Raw genomic sequence first — 21700 nt, 5'->3', positions numbered from 1 at the left:
AGGATTTATGGGGACGTGTTCCCAGCCTGGTGGGGAAGCAGGAGCTCTGGCTGCAAGCTGTTCCTGGATCAGGCTGCTCCTGGGCTTGTGCTGTGCCCTCAGGAGGGGCTGTGTGTGCAATCTGAGCAGGGATGGATTTATTTTGTGCACCAGTTCCATCTGCAGCACTCACTTGTTACTCCACAGCCAAAGCTGTGTTTCAGTCAGGCCTTTTAAAGCCTGCTGCAAAATTACCCCCCCCCTCCAAACAATTATTTAATTAACCAGCTAACTCAGCTCTGGCTGGCTCTGCCTGCAAATACCCCGTCCTCAACAAGATTTTTCCTTAGATTTGGATGAAATGCAATGATTGAGTCATGATTTTTTTTCCCCTGGCTCAGTTGCTGGAGCAGGGAATGTTGTTCACAATACTGGCTGTTGCCATATGCTTTTTTCATCAACTTAAAGGGTGCAACTTTCTTTTTTGCTTCCCCCTGCACTGACTCACTCCCCAAATATGTTTCTGGTTAGGATGCCTTGTGACTTCTTCCTGACATAAGGTTTTCTAGTTTGCAGCAGCTCTGGGAATCGCCTCTGTGAGCTCTGGAAGGTCCCAGCTCCTGGGAGAAGCGTCCTGGAGAGCAGGAGCAGCAGGATGCTCACCTGGAGTTTGGGTCCCTGCAGCCTCTGGGAGCTCTCCTGCCACAGAAATGCTTTTCCAGAAGCCTGGAATTCCCACTCTGATGCGTTTTGTGCGAGGATTGCTGTGCTGGGAAATGCCTGAGGGAATTTTGGAGAGATCTCTGTCCTGGATCTGTGCAGAGCCAGGAGCTGGACTGGATGACCCTAAGATATGTGTGTTTCTTCAAGGGAATAACATACTACAAGTAAATTTTTTTTTCCTTTTAATTCAGAAGAGGATTTTTGGATAAAACAATCTTAATCAGCGGTGTGAATGCAGTGTGGTGTCTGAGCTAATCCTGGGGTCTATTTTGGAAATTTGAGGCTATTTAAAACAATTCTTGGCACGGCAGTTGCATTTCCAAGCAGCTCAGAATATTCTGTGATGCTGTGATTAGGTGAACTTGGCCTTTTGTCTGTTTGCTTTCAGGAATGCTGTGGGTGAAGGACGCGAGATGCTGCCTGAGGAGGGTCCTGCAGGGACAGACAGACAGACAGACAGACAGACAGACAGGCTGTCCCTCCTGGAATTCCTTTAGAGGCCGCCTTGTGCTGACCACCAGACCTTCCCCAGTGATGCCAAATTCCCTTGGAAAAGGTGAGTGAGGAGCCATCCCAGCACGTGGCCAAGGGAAGGAAACAGCTCCCCCAAAAAAGCAGGGAAAAAAATCAGGCTAAGATCATTCCAGGGGCACTTCCTGGGGGTGACTGTCCAGAGTCCCCCCACACTCATGGATGTGCATCCCAGGAGATGCCAGAGGCTGGGAAGAAGGCCCTGCCCCTCTCTCCTCCAGCTGCAGGAGCTGAGATGCTGAGAGTTAAGCTGCTGGCCAGGAGCCAGAGTGCCTGGAAATGAGCCCAAATCTTCCTGTATTAGCTGGGATCTGACCCTGCAGCGTTCCTTGCCCTGCTGGAAGTGTCACCCATGATCTCTGGAGCAGCCACCCTGCAAAGAACACCTCCTGCCTTTTTGTTTTCCCCTCTTGAAATTGCTTTTCCTCACAGGACACCCCCATCTGTTTGATGCTGTGGGATGCGGGATGGCAGGAACGCGCCAGCCTCTCTCTTGTTGCACTTCTCATTTCCTACAACCCTGCCTGGAAAGTTGGCTCTGGGCTTCTCCACACTGGGAAGGTTCCAGAGAAAGCTGTCCCAGGTGAGTGGCTCTCCAGCAGCACGGCCCTGGTGGTGGGTTGGTGGCAGGAGACACACGAGGACACAGCAGGGTGGCCCTGCCTGACAGGGCAAAAAGAAAAAATTATTGGGATTCTGGCACCTCTCCCAGGGAAAAGAAATTGGGATTGTCATTCTCCCTGCAGCTCCCCAAACCGTGGAGTCTGCTCTTCCCTGTGCCACCTGGGATGTCACCTGCACGAGCACAGGCTGGGTATGAGGGTGGCAGCTGTGGTGTCACTGCCAAAGCCCCCCGAGGTGCCTGAGGTGCTGCTGCCAGGATTTGGCTTCTCCTGAGGAGGGGCTGGCTCTGCTGGGCAGCAGGTGCCACCTTTCCCCTGGGGTCTCCTCCAGGAAGGACAGGTCACTTATGGCCACGTGGGGACCTCTCCTTGGAGATCCAGGAGTGAACCCTGCAAGATTCACTGCCTCATTTCCATTGTGTCCAATCTCCACTGTGCCTAATTTCCATGGTGATTCAAAGGAACTTTGGGGTTTTTACTGTGGGTTTTTTCCCTTATTCTTTCCAGTGCTGCTATCACAGTTCTTGCCTTGTCCTGGCTGTGTCACCACCCGGTGTCATCGCTTGGAGATGGAGGAGGAGGAGGCAGAGGTGTTTCCTTGCAAGGAACAAATGTTGGAATAACCCGTCCTTGTTCAGCTGGAGCATCTCCAGTGTCCCAAAATGTTGGAATAACCCACCCTTGTTCAGCTGGCACCATCTCCAGTGCCCCAAAATGTTGGAATAACCCGTCCTTGTCCAGCTGGCAGCATCTCCAGTGTCCCAAAATGTTGGAATAACCCACCCTTGTCCAGCTGGCAGCATCTCCAGTGTCCCAAAATGTTGGAATAACCCGTCCTTGTCCAGCTGGCAGCATCTCCAGGGTCCCAAAATGTTGGAATAACCCATCCTCCTTCAGCTGGATTCTGGAATGGTTTGGGTTGGAAGGGACATTAAATCTCATCTTGTTCCACACCTGTCAAGGGTGACACCTTCCACCATCCCAGGCTGCTCCAATCCCATCCAGCCTGGCCTGGGCACTGCCAGGGATGCAGGGGCAGCCACAGCTGCTCTGGGCACCTGTGCCAGGGCCTGCCCACCCTCCCAGCCAGGAATTCCTCCCCAGTATCCAAACCAAACCTCCCATTGTGAAACCTCACCGTGGTTTGGAGCGGGGCTGCCCCAATCCCTCGGTGGGGCCCTCGGTGACCTCACCTGAACCAATTCCCCCTCTGTGCCGTTCCCCTTCCCAAGAGCTTCCTGCTGGCCTGTCAAGGCACTGCAGAGCATTGACCTGAGTTTCTCCTTGTCTCCAGGATGTTTCCTCTCCTGCTGCCATGGCCAAGGCTGCTCCTCCCAGCCTCCCACGTCTGCGGCGCATTCCTCCGCCTGGGGATCTCCGCCTTGCTATCTAAGGAGCTGAAGGATATTTCCAGGCCAGCCCTGCCAGAAAATATTGGCATGCACCTCCATCTCCTGTCCTCCTGCACACACATCCAGCTCCTCGAGCGCTCTGATTCCCTGCCACGGTTAAACAGCCATCACTGACAGGCAGCTCTCCATCCAGCAGGTTATTTTCTTTCCTGGCTGGAGGGTTTTTTCCCCTTTCCCAAGCCCCAGCTGGTTGCTGCACTTTCCTCTCCTGGTGACTGGGTTGGACTCTCTTCCTGCTGAGTGTCCACGCTGAGATTTACCTGCAAGGCTGTGCCTGGCATCAACTTCAACCCACCTTTGTGGATAATCACAGAATCAAGGAACGGTTTAGAAGGAACCTTAAAGATCAGCTGGTTCCAACCCTGCTGCCATGGACAGGGTGCCACACGAAGCTGGAATGGAGCTGTTGCAGATCCAGCATCCCCCAGTTCAAGCAAAAGGTTTTTTCTGGCCAGAGAAGGTGGGAGAGCCCTGCTGGCACAGAGTGGGCACAGTGACCACCCAGGACTCCTTTTCCTGGCTTTGAAAACCCTCTGATGGTGGGGTGACTCCTTCACTCCCTCCCATCCGAACAGCCTCCCCAAAGAGCCACTCTGAGTCTTTCTCCAGGTGATTTCTCCATTGCTCTTTGCCCATCCCTTGTGGAAAGGCAGAACACGGCATTTCCTCCCTCTTCCATCCCTCCCTCCCTACACAAACCCTCTTTTATCTACCTCAAGATGTTATCACCCTTCTTTCTTTCTCCAGGGTAAACAACCTGAATTCTTTCAACCTTTCCTGCTCTTGTCCCACCAGGATCTCTTCCTCTCCACTCTCTTGTCCTTTCTCCTCTCCTCCTCCTCCTCCTCCTCCAGCCTTGAAGCTCCCACAGCAGGGGTGGGATTTGTCCCAAGGGTGTGATTTTTAGGACAGGTGTGATTTATGGAGCCTTGCAGAGCTCCCTGCCCCTTGCCCCAAGCCCCTCATTCCCGAGGCTTTGGGTGTTCCTGGGATCAGGCAATGGCAACATTGCCCCTGGGGTTTCTGCTGCCTCTCCTTCCTTCTGCCTGGGCCTGGGGCAGTGAGCCCCATCCTGAGGGAGCTCCAGGCCTCGTGGATCCTTCTCAGGATGCCACAGGAAAGGGAGCTGGGGGATTTGGGGGGATAATTGGTCCCAAAGTGTGTCCCACCTGTTCTCTCCATTCCTTGTTTCACAGGGAATGTGGGGCTGCACCAGGGGCACCACAGCACCCTTGGCTGCAGGTACCCTGTGTCTTCCAGGAGCTCCCAAGTCACCTCCATTCCATGGGATTTGGGGCATTCCCAACACAACTTCCCTTCCCAGCCAGCTGGGAGCCCACCTCCCTTTCCTGGGGGAGCTGCTGATCTCTTCAGAGCGCTCTGCTCGGAGATGGAGTTCATCCCAGCCAGCTGATTCAATAACTCTGGGCTGATTAAAGCACTCTGCCCTGCTCTGGCTCTATTTTTCCAGCTCTAACTGCATTACCAGCCTGCTCCATCCCATCCTTCCGCTGGAGGCTGGAAAAGCACAAAGCCATGCAGCTGTCTGGGCATCATCCATCTCCCCTTCCCCCAAACAACAGGTTCCCAATTTGCTGCAGCTTCTCAGGGCATCCCAGGTGTCTGAGGGGCAAATAAAAGGTAACAACCCCTTCAACAGATGGATTTTTCTGGTTGTGTCCCCCAAATCTCCTTTTCCAGCTCTCTGAGATCTGCAGTGATCCATGGTGGAGAGATGTGTGGGTGTGACCAGGAAATCTGAGCTTGGTGTCCATCAGGGCACAACCCCCCTGTTTCCCTGCAGCTTCACAGTGTTAATTTCCCTTCAAAAGGAAGCAATTTGGGGTTATTTTTTAACCAATGCTGCTTTTCCACCCCAGCAATCCTGGGCAGAGTGATCCCTGTTCCAGTGGGGAACTGCATCCTCAGGGGTTGTAAGTCCCTGCTGTGTGTCCAGCCTGAACTCTCCATCTGGAAAATGGAGAGAAAATTGCTGTGATTGATTCCCTTGGATGCAGCCATTCATTGTGGGGTATGATCGGGGAATTTGGGTGACCTGTGCTCACACACACCCCCAACACAGCAGGAAGAGCCAGGATATGGAACCCCAAAATCCCAGAATGGTTTGGGCTGGAGGGGACCTTGAAGATCCTCTCAGTCCAACCCCCTTGCTGTGGGCAGATATCTTTGGTTTTGGTTAAAAACAAGACAGCAGAGATTCGGGGGGGCTGAAAAGGTCACAGGGGATGATGCTGAGTCGCTTCCCCTGGACCTGTGACTGGGGCCTGGTGTCTCACACAGGGTGAAAATGTCCTTCTCCATCAGGGCCGTGTCCCCAAACACCCCACAGAGCCCTGTGGAGCCGGTGCTTTGCTCAGGGACCTGTTATCAGCCAGCTCTCACAGAGCTCTGACGTGGGAATCGATAAAAACTCTCCTTCAGTGCTTTTCAGTCTCTGGCAGCACATGAGCAAAGGCAGCCAAAGCCCGGCGGCTCCGGCCTCGGTGCCCTGCTCCTCCTCCTCCTCCTCCTCTCCTCTCCGTGGGATTTGTCCCAAGGGTGTGATTTTTAGGACAGGTGTGATTTATGGAGCCTTGCAGAGCTCCCTGCCCCTTGCCCCAAGCCCCTCATTCCCGAGGCTTTGGGTGTTCCTGGGATCAGGCAATGGCAACATTGCCCCTGGGGTTTCTGCTGCCTCTCCTTCCTTCTGCCTGGGCCTGGGGCAGTGAGCCCCATCCTGAGGGAGCTCCAGGCCTCATGGATCCTTCTCAGGATGCCACAGGAAAGGGAGCTGGGGGATTTGGGGGGATAATTGGTCCCAAAGTGTGTCCCACCTGCTCTCCCCATCTGGGTGCTCCATTCCCCTCCCTGAGGAACTGGGGCTCCTCAGTGGGGCCCTCCCTGATCCTTGTTTCACAGGGAATGTGGGGCTGCACCAGGGGCACCACAGCACCCTTGGCTGCAGGTACCCTGTGTCTTCCAGGAGCTCCCAAGTCACCTCCATTCCATGGGATTTGGGGGATTCCCAAATCAACTGCCCATTCCCCTCCCTGAGCTGCTGCTGTCCTACTCCTGGTCATGGGGATGAAGAATAAACCCACCTCAGAGCATTTTTGGGGCTGTGGGGTGGGAACAGGACTCTGGAACCACTTGGGTTGGTGGTGAAGCATCCCAGTGCCATCCAGTGGGGATGGGTGGCCCAGGCTGGAGCTTCTGGGGGTTCCACAGTAGGAAAATCCATCCCCATCCCCACACCCCTGAGCACTGCTGGCCAGCCCCATCCCCAGGGCTGCATTTCCTTCTCCACTCCACAATTTGGGGATTTTTGCCAAGCTCCAGAGCACCACCAGGGCTCATCCATGGAGTGGGAGTTGTCCAGGGTGTCTCAGGGATGCCCCAGGCCCCAGTTCCTTCAAAAAGCCCGTGAGAGCAGCTCCTCCTCCCCCTGAGAGAGGGAAAACTGATGGGCTGGGAGCCAATTTCCCGAGGAGCCGTTGGGGAGGGAAGGGCTGGGGCAGGGGAGATAACGGGATGTGCCAGGGCTGGGCCGGGGCTGCAGCACTCCCTGCCCCTCTGGAATCTCACAGGGTGCTGGGCACAGTGTCCCTCCCCTCCCTCACCACCTGGAACTCGCCAGCACAGGGTGAGTTCAACAGCTCCACTTCCCATCAAGTGGCTTCCCCCCCAGAAGGGCCTGAAGAGCAGCTGGGAATAATTGATGGTGGAATTTGGGGATTTATTGTTTTTTTTTCCCCCCTCCAGTAAATGATTCCCAAATAGATGTTTCCCAGAGAAATGTCAGACCCATCAGATGAATTATTTGGGATTTTTGGTGTCTCTTCGTGCTGACTAACAGTGGATAAACGATTCAGGGTGTTACTTCTGACACCCCAGAGTCACCAGCCCCAGGGATGGTGACTGAGTGTTGCCTGACATTTGGGTTTTCTTTGAGCCTCAGCTCCATGGGAGAAATGGCATTTGTAAAGGCAGAAGAATAGGAGGCCTTCTGGAGGTGGAGAAAAGCCAGAACGGGAGTGGCAAAGGCTCAAAACATCTGATGGACAATAGAAAGTGGTTTAATATGTTGCATATTGTGGGAGAAGAGGGGGTGTGGGAGATGTTTGAGCTTTTGTGCTGGATGGAGGCAATGATCCAACATCCCTGAGGGTTCTGGAGATGTCTGAAACATGGATGTGGACAGCAGCACCTGAGAGGGACAAATTCCTGCGTCCCTGTGCAGGATTTACCACAGGAAGCCACAAGCTGAGGATGATGAGTGGTCCCAAAGCCATCAGTCAGGCACAGGTGATGCAGAGGAAGATCAGCAGTGGGAGGGATTCCTGGGCATTGCTCTTGGAGACACTCAGGCACCAGGCTGGAAAGTGCAGGGATGTTTTGCAGCCCTGGAGATGAATCAGCTTTTAGGAGAATTTACCTGGGATTTATCCAAATTCTCCATCACATGGATTCAAGTGTTCAGCTAACAACTCCCTTTGGCTCCAAGTGATGTTTTAGGATGCTCTAGAACCCGCCAGCCCTTCCAGAAGGACACAAAATTCAAGGACACTCCTGACACTGGGGACAACCAACCAGAAAATTATCTGGGGCACCTTGCTTCCTGTGTGGGCCAAAGCAGAGTCACACTCAGGGCAGGTCACTCCTGGCAGCTGGAAACATCAGGAGGACACAGGAAAATGCTGAAAGAGAAATGACAGCACGGGAATTAATGTCAGCAGGAAAGCAGTGGCCGACACAGGCCCAGCCAGAGAACCAGCACAGTGCTGGGTTGTGAAGAGCTGAGGACAAAACCTTCCAGCCTGAGGCTTTGAGAGCTTAATTGACCCAAATACCTGGAAAGAAGGTGAAGAGGGGCCAGAGAAGAACCCTGCAGGGAGGTTTGTCCTGCAGCACAAGCCTGGCAGGCTCCAGTGCACCGTGGCTGATTTCAGGAATTAGAGGCAGGGAAATGAGAGGGGAATTTGTAGCTGCAGGGCCTTGAAACCTCATCAGCTTGATTTGCCAAGGAGGAGGCACCTCAATGCAGCTTTGTGCCTCTTATCTCAGTGCAGCCATCTCTTACAGCCCAGGATTTATTCCAGATATTGCCAGGAGAAGCTGGGGATGCCCTGGAAGTGCTCCAGGCCAGGATGGACAGGGCTTGGAGTGACCTGGTCTATGGAAGATGTCCCTGCCCATGGCAGGGGGGAAAATAGAGATTATTTTTAAGGTCTCTTCCAACCCAACCTATTCCAGGATTATTTTCTATGATTTTGTTACCTTAAGGCATGAAGGACCAGGCTGGATGGTTGTGACAGTGTTGAATCTTGGTCCCTGGCTTCATCCCATGTGGACTTGGCCATCAGAAAAGGGACATGGACAAGGGATGGAGGGACAGCATGAGGGGGAATGGCTTCCCACTGACAGAGGGCAGGGATGGATGGAAGATGGGGAAAGAATTCTTGGCTGGGAGTTTGGGGAAGGCCTGGCACAGGGTGCCCAGACCAGCTGTGGCTGCCCTTGGATCCCTGCGAGTGTCCAAGGCCAGGCCGGACATGGCTTGGAGTGACCAAATCACAATCACAACCTGGAAAGACTAAACCTCCACGTGTCCTGTGCCTCTTCAAGATGCTCATCACAAATATCCTTCACCCTTTCATGATGGGAATACTGGGTTAACTCCATGCACCACCCAGGTGGTGGCACCTTCCTAGGACACGTAACCACCACGGCATCATCGCTCTGCCTTTACATCCAGAAATCCACGTCACGTGGATGCTTCTGAAATGACAAAACCAGGGAAGAGCGAATGTGGCCAGGAATAAACAAGGAAGCAGAGTTACCCAGCATGTTTCCTTTGCCAGAAGCGTGACCTTGTCCCTGCTGGGAAATGGTCATTTGTGAAAAGGGAGCCTTGGCTGCGTCCAAAAGAGGCGGAAGGGGATGAAGAGGTGGGGGATTGGAGTGAGATGGTCTTGAAGGTCTCTTCCAACCCAAACTATTCTGCAATTCCATGATTTTGTGAAGTAAAGAGCTTGCAAACCCCACGTGAACAGTGGTACCAGTGGCAGCAGTTTGGAAGGGAGAATATGGGCTGGGAAGTTGGAGACACAAAAAATGGAGGGAATAACAAGCATCTACATTTCTCCTTTTTGGTTGGGTTTTTTTTTTTTTTTTTTTTTTTCCCTGACACTATCCTTTTTAAGAAAGAAGCTGCAGACAGGGAATATCAAGACAAAGGAGTATGAAGACCCAGGTGACAGGAGCCTGCTCACCACCAGGTCAGAGCATCAGGACCCTCTGAGGAAACAGAGCCTTTTTTTACACAGAGATTTGGGGAATTTCTCTGTCTCTGTGTATGGAGACAGGCCAGGCACTCAGTCCTGCTGCTTTCCCAGCTCCAGCCACCCAGCAAAGGCACCGAGCACAGAGTTCCATGGCTGGTGACCCTGGGAAGAGCCAGTCTGACCGGCTTGCCCAGAGCAGCCAGGCAGGAACGCCAGCTGCCTTCAACAACTGCCCAGAACACTTTAACAACCAAAACAGAGGTCACGGGCTAAAAAAAAAAAAAGTGACAAAACAAACCGGGTTCAGGGAAATTGTCACTCAGCTTCACCTCTGTTTTGCCAAGGATGCCCACAGAGCCGTTTCACTGGGAAGGAATTATCCTGGTTTCCAGGAAGAAGGAGCAGATGGGCTGGGAGCTGCGGGGCGGGCAGGTCTGGGAGGTATCATCCCAAGCCCGATGGAAGTGGCCATGCATTTCGGCACCTTATTTGGCATTGCTGCTCCCAGGGAGCGAGGACTTGTTGCAAACAGTGGGAAGAGCGCTGGGGATGCTTGGCTGGCTCTGACGCAAGAGCTGCGCCCGTGCATTTTTGACCTTGCTTCGCCTCTGCCGAGCGCTGCAGCTCAGGGAGACTCTCCCTCCACACGGGGAATGGAGAGGGCAGGGAACAGGGAAAAGGGCTCTGGGGAAAGGGAAGCTCTGCCCGTGGGTTTAGGAGCAGAAGGAGCCGGCAGCCTTTCTTTCCTCAGCGTGCAGCCAGCTGTACTAAAAGGTTACCAGCTCCGCGGGGCCGTATCCAATTGCATCAGCTGGGAACCTCGTCCAACACGCCTTTGGGCCGAGAGTAACCCTTTCTATTTATTGCCCTATTGTTTGAGGCTGGAGAACACGGAGATACCATCTGGGAAAGCTTTGTTGCTGCAGACCGGCTCTCGCCTGCGCTCCAGAGTCACCTCCTCCAAACCGCGATCCCGCTTCCACGTTTGGGGAACACGGAATGGGGGCTCCTCCGAGCTCCAGGAGGGATTGAGGGGGGAGGTCACCTGCTGCAGGGTCACCCAATTCCCCTCTGCCAGCATCAGCCACGTCAGCAAAAACCCTTGCATAAAACCTGGCTAAGTGTGCACAGAGTGACCCATGCAAAGGTTTTATTAGTATTAAAGGTATTAAAGGTATAGTAGGTATTAAAGCAAAAGAACAGCCTTGATAAATATCTCCATTATATTATAAATATCTCCATTTTAATGGCAAAGTGAAAATTGGAAAAATTTCACCATCCTGTTAAGAGGTTTTGTTGCCTGTGCAGTGCCAAAGCAACCTGGTCTAGTGGAAGCTGTCCCTGCCCATGGCAGGGGGCTGGAACCAGATGCTCTCATGGTCACTTCCAACCCAAACCATGCCATGATTCCATGGTCCCAAAGCTCCCACTGCCATTCACCAAGAACGTGGGAATGGTGTTCCTGGCTGGCAGAGCCATCCCGGAGGCTGCCAGGGCGGGCACAGCTTTGCTGGGATGTGACTTCCCATCACCTGGCACGGGGCAGGGTACATCCAGAGCGCTGGACCTCAAAGCACAGCCCCTTCCGCGTGTTGGATTTTCAGGAAGCGCGGTTGCTTGGCGGGATGTGTGTATCACTGGGTGGAGGAGCTACAGGAAGCGGATAATATTTTTTTTTCCTCCATTTGTGCCGGTTCAGACCCTTTTATTTAAAGACAGTTCCCATTTCCCCATATTCACACGGATTATGAGGATGGAGGGAACCAGCTCATCTCCCAGCCTCAACGGGGGCACGGGCTACTATGCCAAGGTAGGGTTTTGCTGAACGGGAAGGATTTTTCCTATGAATTTGGGGGCAGTGCTAAAAAACTCCCCAAAGGTTGCAGAGTGGGCACGGCTGCCATGTAACCCACGCGGGTTTGGGATGCCAATGTTCCTAATGGATGCTCTCCGGGCTGGCTCCCGAATTTCCCACTCTGGATGCCCTGGGACAGCGGCCACAGGCTGTGAGGCAGGCAGGGCTGAGCAAAGCTGGGTCGGAATGAGATAAACTGGGATGAGCTGAGCCGGGATGAGGAGGGCTGGGCTGGGCAGAGCCAAGCCGGGGTAAACCGAGTTGGGATAAACTGGGCCGAGCCGGGGTGGGCAGAGCCAAGCGGGGATAAACCGAGTTGGGATAAACCGGGCCGAGCCGGGGTGGACAGAGCCCAGCCGAGATAAACTCGGTCGAGCCGAGATGGGCAGAGCCCAGCCGGGATGAGCCGAACCGGGATGAGCCAGGCAGAGCTGAGCCGGGATAAACAGAGTTGTGTTGAGCCGGGCCGAGCCGGGCCAGGCGCAGCCGAGCTGTGCTGAGCCAGGCCGGGCCGAACCGGGCCGATCCCAAGCCGGGCCGGACCGATCCCGGCCGGGCCGCCCCCCGGCGATTCCCGGATGTTGGAGCGGCCCCCATTTACTCCGTCCTTCGCTTCCATAAAAGGCCAAGGGGCCCGGCAGCCACAGGCGCGTTTTTCCTTTAATTATTATCCCCCTCCTCCTCCTCCTCCCTCCCTCCGCCTCCCGCTCTGCCCGCCCGCGCTGCCTCTCCCGGCGGCCCCTCAGGAGCTGCGGCGGGGTCCCGATCCCGCCCCACCGCGCCCCCAGCCCTCCCCCGGGGCGCGGAGCGGGCACAGCCGGGCCCATCCCGCCGCCGATCCTGATCCCGCTCCCGCTCCGTGCCGGGCGCGGCCGGCGGCGCAGGAGGCCGGGGCCATGGCGCTGGACGGGATCCGCATGCCGGACGGCTGCTACGCGGACGGGACGTGGGAGCTGAGCGTCCATGTCACCGACCTGGGCCGCGACGTCACCCTGCGGGTCACCGGCGAGATCCACATCGGCGGCGTCATGCTGCGCCTCGTCGAGAAGCTCGGTGAGTGCCCCGGGACCCCCCGGGCAGCCCGGCATCCTCCCAGTGCTCAGCACCCTGCTCCAGTGCTGTGCTTTAACTCCCAGCACCCTGCCCAGTGCAGTGCCCAACTCCCAGCACTCTGCTCCAGGATTGTGCTTCAGCTCCCCGCACCCTGCCCAGTGCAGCGCCAGAGTACCCAGTTTAGCCCCAGCACTCTGCTCCAATGTTGTGCTCCAGCCCCCAGCACTCAGCTCCAGGATTGTGCTCCAGCCCCCAGCACCCTGCCCAGTGCAGTGCCAGAGTACCCCAGTTTAGCCCTCAGCACTCTGCTTCAGTGTTGTGCTCCAGCCCCCAGCACCCTGCCCAGTGCAGTGCCAGAGTACCCCAGTTTAGCCCTCAGCACTCTGCTCCAGGATTGTGCTCCAGTTCCCAGCACCCAGCCCAGTGCAGCGCCAGAGTACCCAGTTTAGCTCCACCACTCTGCTCCAGTGTTGTGCTCCAGCTCCCAGCACCCTACCCATTGCAGTGCCAGAGTACCCCAGTTTAGCCCCATCACTCTGCTCCAGTTCCCAGCACCCTACCCATTGCAGTGCCAGAGTACCCAGTTTAGCCCCAGCACTCTGCTCCAGCTCCCAGCACCCTGCCCAGTGCAGTGCCAGAGTACCCCAGTTTAGCCCCCAGCACTCTGCTCCAGTACTGCTTCAGCTCACAGCACCCTGACCCAGTACCCTGACCCAGTACCCTGCTTTAGCTCCCAGCAGCCCTGCTCCACTACAGTGCTCCAGAACCCTGCTCCAGGACTGTATTTTTGTCTCCCAGCACCCTCTCCCAGTACTGGGCTGTAGCTCCCAGCACCGTATCCCAGTCCTGTGCTCCAGAGAGGCTCCCAGCACCCTGCCCCAGGTCCCAGCATCCTGCCCCAGTGCTGTGTTTTAGCTCCAGCACCCTCTCTCAGTACTCTGCCTTAGCTTCCAGCTGCAGGGAGCCCCCCAGGCCCCCACACCCTGCCCTAGCCCCCCATATCCTGCCCAGGCTCTCCCTCTCACCGATTTCACCACCCCGTTGCTTCAGCCCCATCCGCCGGCTGCTGCACTCCCGGGGTTTTACACAGAGTTCGGAACCAGCGCCGTTTTCGGCTTGGGGCTGAGGGTTTGTTTGGGGGCGCCCCACAATTTACACTAAAACTCCCTCCTGAAGTTTCGTGCGAGCAAAGCGCTTCCAAAGAACCCATGGGGCGATCGGTGGGGTGATGTGAGCCGGGGGACCTTGGGGACAGGGCGGTGTGCGGTGGCTTTGGGTGCACACCTGGACAAAGGGCCCGTTTGTCCGGGACGCGTGGGAACGCCGGGCCGCGACCGGGGCTCGGCTCGGTCCCCGCCGAAAGCGGGGAGCCCCGGAACCTCCTCCTCCTCCCCCTTTGTCTTTTTATCGGTTCTTTATTGCTCGGCTTTGTTTACTCAGCGGTGCAGCCCGGGCTGATGGCTGTAATTGCTCAAATAAAATATTAATTGCGAGGTCCCGCGCGTGCCTGCGGCTGTGGGAGTAGCGGAGCTGTCAGCTGCAGGTCCCGCTCCAATGCGGAGCCAGCCCTCGTGTGGCTTTAAAAAAAGCCCATCTCTTCCCCCTTAGTGCTTAGGTTTTGATTTATTAATTATCTCGGAGTCGCAGGAAGGAAGAAATGGATATAAATGGATATAAATACGCTGCGTTTCCAAAGGAAGCGAGCGCTCGCATCAAAGGGTCTTGTGTTGGAGGTAGCCTGAACTCCCCGAAAACTTGATTTTATTCTGGTTGTTGGTTTTTTTTATTATTATGGTTGTTTTTTGGTTTTTTTTTAATTAAACGCTGGAGGTGCAGAAAGTTTTGTTGAAGTTCAGTGGGGAAAAAAACAAACCAGCTTTCTAGAGGTGATAAAACATCCAGTCGTGAGTGAAGGCGCGATGCTCCCCTCAGTGCCGGAGCAGCTCCAGGGCCGGAGCGTGTGTGGAAATGTGGAAATGTGGAAAGCCGGGCATGTGCACGGGGCCGGACCTAAATTAGCCCCTGACGTAATCCATCCCCCCCGAAATGTGTGCCCGGATCCTCTCCACTTGTTAAATTAGGGATTGTATGAGAGGGAAGGAATGCGGCGGCGGCGTGGGGAGAGAGAGGGGCTCAGCCCCAGAGCCTCCCTTCCCGCCGTGGTCACATCCATGGATATCTCCAGCTGCTGCCTTCCCTTTCCCCTTGGCTTTCCTTGCCCAGCCGGGCTATACGTATTTAGTTCCTTTTAATCTTCCTGCGTGTCAGCTCTTCCAGCCCTCTCATTATTTTTATGGCTCTTCTTTGAGCTGCTGCCAGCTGAGCAGGGTCGGGTGGGACGGGGCTCGTTCCTCGTCCTCTCCCCTGCTCCTCAATGCCTCCCTTCATCCAGCCTCTGCATCAATTCATTTTGCAATTTTTCCACATCAAAACCCTTTCCCTGCATTTTTAACCTTTTCCTCCCTGTCGTTCCTCTGTTTAATTCCTTACTTCCACAACTTTCAGTGTTAAAAAGAATTATTCTTCTCCTGCCAAGCAGATTTTCTGCTGTGAGTTTTAAGGAAATTTCCTAATGATAACGTTTCCTTGCAGTTTTGTGCTTCCCTGTGGGATGCCCCACACTGTGGGGGATGGAAGGAAGGCGGGTCAGTGCCTTAGGCTGGGATTTGCATGTTCCATCCTTTGGGACAAATCCTTTGGAAAGGGGATTTCTGTGGCCTGCCTGGAGTTCCACTGGAGTTTAGGACATCAGTGACAATCTGCAGCAGATCAGCCACACTGTGGTTGCAGGGTGCTGGGAGGAAAAATGCCTTCCCTCCTCCCAGCAGCAAGGAGAGCTTGGAAAAGGGAAAAAAAAAATCTTGATTTATAAATGTTCCTACAGCATTTATTGATGCTTGTAGGAGCAAGAGTGCAGTAAATATCCTGTTGGAATGAAGCAGGAGCCCAGCAAAGTTTTTCCTCCTTGCATTCAAGGCTGCAGATATCCATAAATCCCATGGACTTGATTCCTGCATGCACAGAGCTGCAGTTTGACTCTTTAGGAGCAGGCAATTAAAATCTGTGGCTGATGCAGGCAGGGATTGGAGGAAGCCCAAGCAGCAGATAGAGATTCTGGTAACTCAAGTGAATTGCAATGACCTGTTGGCTCCCCTGTTATTCATCACCCGCTGGATTAAGCCACTCCATTAATTGAGCCGTGCCAAGTTCTTGGCAAAGTCATCCCTGAAAAATAAGCAGAAAACTGCTGAGGTTTTAAGAGCAGCAGCATTTAGTTGCTCTTTGAGGGCTGGGGTCTGTACTGGAAACTCCTGGTGCTCTCTCAGGGTTTTTTAGGAATTTTCCCACTATTGACTTACAAACAAAAAAAAAAAAATAAAAATAAAGCGAGGTTTAAAATCACTGGGAGCAGAGGAAGGAAGGAAGTGAACGCGGGTTATTGTTGTTGTCAACTTGAGGCTGTTTTAAACACATGGAATTAAAAAAATCCTGCTTTAAAAAAATCCTGCTTTTTTTTTTTTTTTTTTTTTTTTAAACATGCTTGGGAGGAGCTCTGTGGAGTTTATGGAATTCTGTGGGATATATGGGGGATGCTCTGTGTGGTCATGGGAATAAAGGAATAGCTGACAGAAACAGGGCAGGGGGGACAAATGGTGTCTGGCAGAGGCACAGCCTAAGACAGATGACCTAAATGTGCACTGAGCAGATTCAGAAAGTCTGTGCATAGAAGTTTTGTGATGGAAATGTGGATTTCTCTCTGGGATTGGGTGGCAACTCCAGCTCCCAGGGTTTGCTGGGAACACTGAGCACCTTTTTGGGCTTTTACCTGAGGAAAACAGATAAGTGGGTAAAAAAAGAAAAAAAAAAAACAGCAAGATTTGGAATTATGGATGTCCTTCTGGACCAGAAGGGTTAAGGATGGGTAACGTAGTGGAATCCCTATTTTAGTGACCTGTGATGGGCAGGAGAGCTGACGTGGATAAATGTCAGAGCAAGCCCTCTGCCCTCAGACTGGCTGATAATGGCAGGCACTGATGACATCTCCTGAAGCCTTGGGGTTTGTTTTTGTGAATTGAAGGTGGGATAAAGTTTGTGCAACTGATTTAACCTCCATTGTTCCCTTGGGCAGCTCCTCCTCTATCTCTTTGTGTCACCTGGGAGAGGCTGGGATGTCACCTGAGGACTGGCACAGGAGTTGTCCCATGCAGTTTGGGTTGTAGCACTTCAAGCTCTTTTTTAAAGTGATTTCAGCCTGCAGATGTGTCTGGGATTCACCCCAGGGGCTCTCTTCACCATGAAATAGACTTTGCTGTGTTATCTTCCAAGGATTTCAGCTCCACTCCTTGCAAGATCAATTCTAAATATTAGTGTTATTCTGCCTGTGAAGCCTCCTCTCCTTAATGGACCCCTGAAAGGTTTATGAATAAAACACCAGCAAAGTGCAGCGTCATTGATTTGCCCAGGTTTGTGTTTGAGGTTTTGCAGTGCTTATAAACACTCCAGGCCCTCGTGAGACTGGCTGGGGAAATTTTTTTGCCTTGCAACTGGAATGAACTCTTAGAAACAGCTTAAGGCTATGGGGGAGAAATGCAGAGTCCTTGTCCCAGCCCATTCCTGTTGAGAGCACAAGGCAGGAGGAGGCTGCAGGGCTTGTCTTGTAGGTGGCTTGTTCCTTGTGCTTTGGATTTTGCTGCAATGCTGCTTCCAGATATGGGAACCTCATAGGAAGGAGCTGGAGCTGCTGGAGTGAATCCAGAGGAGGCCATGGAGCTGCTGCAAGGGCTGGAGGCAGGCTGGGAGAGCTGGGGGTGCTGCCCTGGAGAGGAGAAGGCTCCAGGGAGAGCTCAGAGCCCCTGGCAGGGCCTGAAGGGGCTCCAGGAGAGCTGCAGAGGGACTGGGGACAAGGCATGGGGGGACAGGAGCCAGGGAATGGCTGCCAGTGCCAGAGGGCAGGGATGGGTGGGAGATTGGGAATTGGGAATTCTTCTCTGGTTGCCCAGAGCAGCTGTGGCTGCCCCATCCAGGCCAGGCTGGACAGGGCTTGGAGCAGCCTGGGACAGTGGAAGGTGCCATGGCAGGGGTGGAATGAGATGGATTTTAAGTTCCATTCCAACCCAGAGCTCTCTGGGATTCTCTGACTGTAGCCACCCTTCCCAGAATGAGGTGTCTGAGCATCCCTGCTCAGCGCCAGGTGAGCTTGGGCTGTTTCCCAATCTGTGCCCACAATGTCACCTGGGCACCTTCACCTGGGACATCCCCAGCTCCTCATCTGTCCCTCATTGCCCCCTTCTGAGAAGGGTTTTTTCCTTCAGATTCAGTGCTGGTCACTCCTCAGTATTGCTTTCCAAGTGCATGATGACCATGAGAGGACTCCAGGTGCCATTCAGTCCTTAGGGATCTGTTTGTGTCCCCTCTGGGGCTGATGCTGAGACCTTGTCCCAAATAATGGCACAAATGGGGATGGTGTTTGCTGTGCTTTGGGCAGGCGCTGACCCCGCTCCAGATTTCCCTGGGAGATTTCTTCCCAAGCTTTTAAACAGCAAACCCTGCCCAGCTGGCAGTGGGATGGTGAGCACAGAGGGGATCTGGCACCTGCTGAGCGCCAAAATCCTCCTGCTCCAGATCCTGGCAGGATTTTGGGCTGTTCTGGGTTGGAATTGGTGGATTGGTACCTCACTGGATGCTTCCACTTCAGCAGCATCCTCCAGGAGACCAACAGAGCTGCTGCCATTCCAATTTCCTTAGTGCCACTTGATGAATTAATTGGGGATTCACCCTCCAAACAGCACATTTTTGGTGACATACAGTGACACCATGCACATTTTTGGTGACATACAGTGACACCGTGCACATTTTTGGTGACATACAGTGACACCGTGCACATTTTTGGTGACATACAGTGACACCATGCACATTTTTGGTGACAGTAAGTGACACCAGTGCTGTGAGCACACCCCCCCAGCCGTGCACACTGATCAGTGAGGGGCTGCCTCATTCCTTTCCATCCAGATTTGGGCTCCAGGAGGCTCCAACGTGGGCTCAGCTCGATGGTGGCTCACATAAAGTGCTCTTTGTGAGCCTGAGTGGAATATTCAGCTGAGCTGCCAGTGAGCAGAGGAATTCAGGCAGGGGGGAGGTAAAACCCACATAGAGGCAGCTCTGAGCTGCAGTCACAGCAATTAATATCTGTATTCAGAGTGGTGATGGTTCTTTAAGGGCAAAAACAATAAGGATTTTATTTTTATGTATTAATTTTTAATTCCGTCACTGCGAGCCGTCTGATTGGGCTGGAAAGAGCTCTCAGGTGCCAGTGGGAGGGGAAGGAGCACGGGGTGGGAGGCGGTGTTGGTGCTCCTGCAGATCCCAGAGCCTGGGTTTGCCACACCACAGACAGGAAATTGTTGGGGTTGCTGCTCCCACCCAGCCCAAATCAGCAGTTTCCTCTTCCAGCTCCCTCAGGTTTCGATTTGACACGAGGCACGTGGGGAAGCTGCTGTGGGGAGCTGAAAAATCATAGAAATCATCCCATTCACACACTTCCCCTTTTTTTTTAATCTTTTTTTTTTTCCTTTTTCTTCCATCTTCCTCTCCATCAGGGCTTGTGTTTCACCCAGGCATCTCCTGGGTCTGTCTAAACCACACAAAACTCCAAGAAATTGTACTCAGAATACACGAAAACAAATCCCTGGAAATGCTCAAGGCCATGTTGGACTTGGAGGACCCTGGTCCACTGGAAGCTGTCTCTTGGGGTGGAATTCAGGTTTTTAAGGTCTCTTCCAACCACAACCACTCTGTGATTCCATGATTCAGCAAACCAGCACCTGGATTTTAACCCTTGGTCTTTGATGTGATTTAAAAAAAAAAAAAAAAAGGATTGTGGATAAGTGCCTGAAATTGTGGATGTGGGGAATGTTTGCCGAGTTGGGAAAGATGAGGGATTATTTGCTGTGCAAACTTCAGTTGTTTCAACATCACCAGGGACACCAGCACTGCCAGCTCCTGGTTTGGGTGTTGGAGGAGTTGTTTTAGTGGTGGTTTTCCTGACAGATGAGGGGAAGGAAGGAGATTTACAGCCCTCGTGGAGCTCACTGACTTCAGCCCTGGGTGTGCTTGGGGGAAAAAGCCTCGTGGTGTGAAAACATCCTGGGGGAAGCTGCATTTCTTCATTCTCATTCTGAAATGTGAATTTACTGATTGCTTAGAAAGGGCCAGAGAAACAAGACTGAGCAAAACTCAGCTGGCAGGAATGTTCCAGTTCTGAATGTTCCAGTGGCTTTCTGGGGTTTATGATTGGTAATTTGGAAAAGTGCTGAGACCTCCAGATTCCTGTTGGATGGAATTTTAGCAGAGTTGCTGTAATTTTGTTTTCTTGCCCAGGTTTGCTTTTGACACATTGCTGTCACCCAGGCTGAAGCTCCTACCAGGTAGAACTGTTGGGAGCGCTCAGAAGTGCTGAGAAAGTGCTCAGAAAACCAGAGGAAATCTTTTTTATTTATTTAATTTTTATTTCTGGAGAATTTGTTTTGGTTTTTCTTTCGCTCACCCCATTTTCCACCGAGGATGCAGTGGGAGCTGCATCCTCGCTGGAAAATGGGTGAGTAAAAGAAAAAATTCAGATGTGAACCTCAGCTGGGTGCATGGCATGGCCCTGTGCCAGCACTGATCCCCCTCTCCCCGAGCAGCTGGGATCTTGGGACACCTCCACTTTTGGGTGAAATGTGGCTGAATTTGGCCAACAGGTTGAGAACAGCTCTGGGAGAGGATGCACACAAAAGAGGATGCACACAAAAGAGGATGCACATAAAAAACCAGCCCCACCAGCTGAAACCTCCACAACCTCAGCTGATTTTTAGCTTGCACAACATCCTGACACGGCCCAAAAAAATCCATCTTGCCAATGGATTTTAAATCTCTTCCCAGCCCATTACACCTGCTTGGCTGCTGGTTGTTCTCTTTCTTTTCCCCTGCTCCCTGCAGGCACGTGTACTTGGGGAAGGGTGAATTGCTGAAACTCCAATTCAGTTAGAAAGTCAAATTTTATGAAATTACCTGGAAAAAGCTCTGTCCCTGTCTTGCTCAGCTTCCCATCCTGGCTGATGCTCCTCAGAGCAGCTCCAGAGCTTCTGCAGCAGGAATTGTCCCCATCCCTTGTTATTGTAACTTCTTCAGGCTAGGTCTAATAAGTTTTTGGAGGTTTATAATACACCTAAGATAGCTCAACTATCTTTGGAGGCATAAAAATTAGCAGGATGGCTTCTGTTGTAGTGTTGGAAACAAAAAGGTTGAATGAAAGGCAAAATAACAAATAGAAAAACTGAGCTAAGTGCTAAACGTTTTTACTCTTAGTAAAAACACTTTACAAAAGCAATTAGTTCCTCTATTTACTTCTTTTTCTAGTTCATTGCTCAAGCAGAACTTTTTAGCTTCTATCTAATTAGCTGTCTTTAAGTTTGAAGTAAGGTCTCCTGAGTCTTACGAAGTGTCTTTTCATTTAATCAAAAAGAAAAACTTCTAAACTTCTTTTCTTTTAAGAAGACAAAATATAGTTTTATCATTCCATCAACAAAGAGCATCAACACTCCTACAATCCCTCAGAGCACACTCCTGCAATCCCTCATGTCCCTCATGTCCCTCATGGCCCTCATGTCCCTCATGGCCCTCATGGCCCTCATGGCCCTCATGGCCCTCATGGCCCTCATGGCCCTCATGTCCCTCATGGCCCTCATGGCCCTCATGTCCCTCATGGCCCTCATGGCCCTCATGGCCCTCATGGCCCTCATGGCCCTCATGTCCTGCCCCACGGCTTCAGTGCCAGGATTTGGGCCTGTGATGGGTGAGGCAGATCCAGGCTCAAGGCTGGGGGTGTTAAAGTCCTTTAAAGTGTTTTGAGTTCATTAATGAACTTTGCTGAACAGGTAGAAGCAAAAAGAAATCATGGAATTACAGAATGGTTTGGGTTGGAGGGAGCGTTTCATTCCGCCCCTGCCATGGCCATGGACACTCTGCACTGTCCCAGGCTGCTCCAAACCTTGTCCAGCCTGGCCTGGAACACTTCCAGGGATCCAGGGGCAGCCCCAGCTGCTCTGGGCACCCTGTGCCAGGGCCCTGTTCTTCCAGCCATGATCCCACATGGATCTGTAGGAGAAGGACCAACACTCACAGCTGTGGAGCGGGGTGAGGCTGCCTGAGCCATCCTCGGAGCTCCAAAGGTCACTTCCCAGGGATCTGAGCTTCAGCCAA

General features: G+C 53.0%; 1 protein-coding gene and 1 long non-coding RNA gene across 6 annotated transcripts in view; both read left to right on the top strand.

Annotated features, from left to right (window-relative positions):
• The first annotated feature begins 572 nt into the window (after window positions 1-572).
• LOC134419733 (uncharacterized) lies at window positions 573-4919 on the top strand. Of its 2 annotated transcripts, none has more exons than XR_010028127.1 (4): window positions 573-866; window positions 1091-1258; window positions 1666-1816; window positions 3151-4919. It is a non-coding gene; the product is annotated as an uncharacterized LOC134419733 (long non-coding RNA). The 2 variants fall into 2 exon arrangements; XR_010028128.1 differs by lacking the exon at window positions 3151-4919 and adding an exon at window positions 2364-2633.
• Window positions 4920-11264: 6345 nt separating this feature from the next.
• The window catches only part of FERMT2 (FERM domain containing kindlin 2), a 55102-nt gene continuing 44666 nt past the window's right edge, over window positions 11265-21700 (top strand). The window contains exons 1-2 of one of the 4 annotated variants that reach the window (XM_063159644.1): window positions 11265-11362; window positions 12292-12460. In XM_063159644.1, the coding sequence (XP_063015714.1) occupies window positions 11300-11362; window positions 12292-12460 (232 nt within the window). In that variant the 5' untranslated portion in view covers window positions 11265-11299. The remainder of the gene's footprint in view (window positions 11363-12291; window positions 12461-21700) is intronic. The other 3 variants (XM_063159642.1, XM_063159643.1, XM_063159641.1) reach the window with 3 other exon arrangements.

This window comes from Melospiza melodia, chromosome 6, assembly GCF_035770615.1.
Source record: "Melospiza melodia melodia isolate bMelMel2 chromosome 6, bMelMel2.pri, whole genome shotgun sequence".
In the NCBI taxonomy this organism is placed as follows: domain Eukaryota; kingdom Metazoa; phylum Chordata; class Aves; order Passeriformes; family Passerellidae; genus Melospiza; species Melospiza melodia.
Note: the sequence above shows the minus strand (reverse complement) of the source record. Positions and strands in the feature narration are given on the sequence as shown.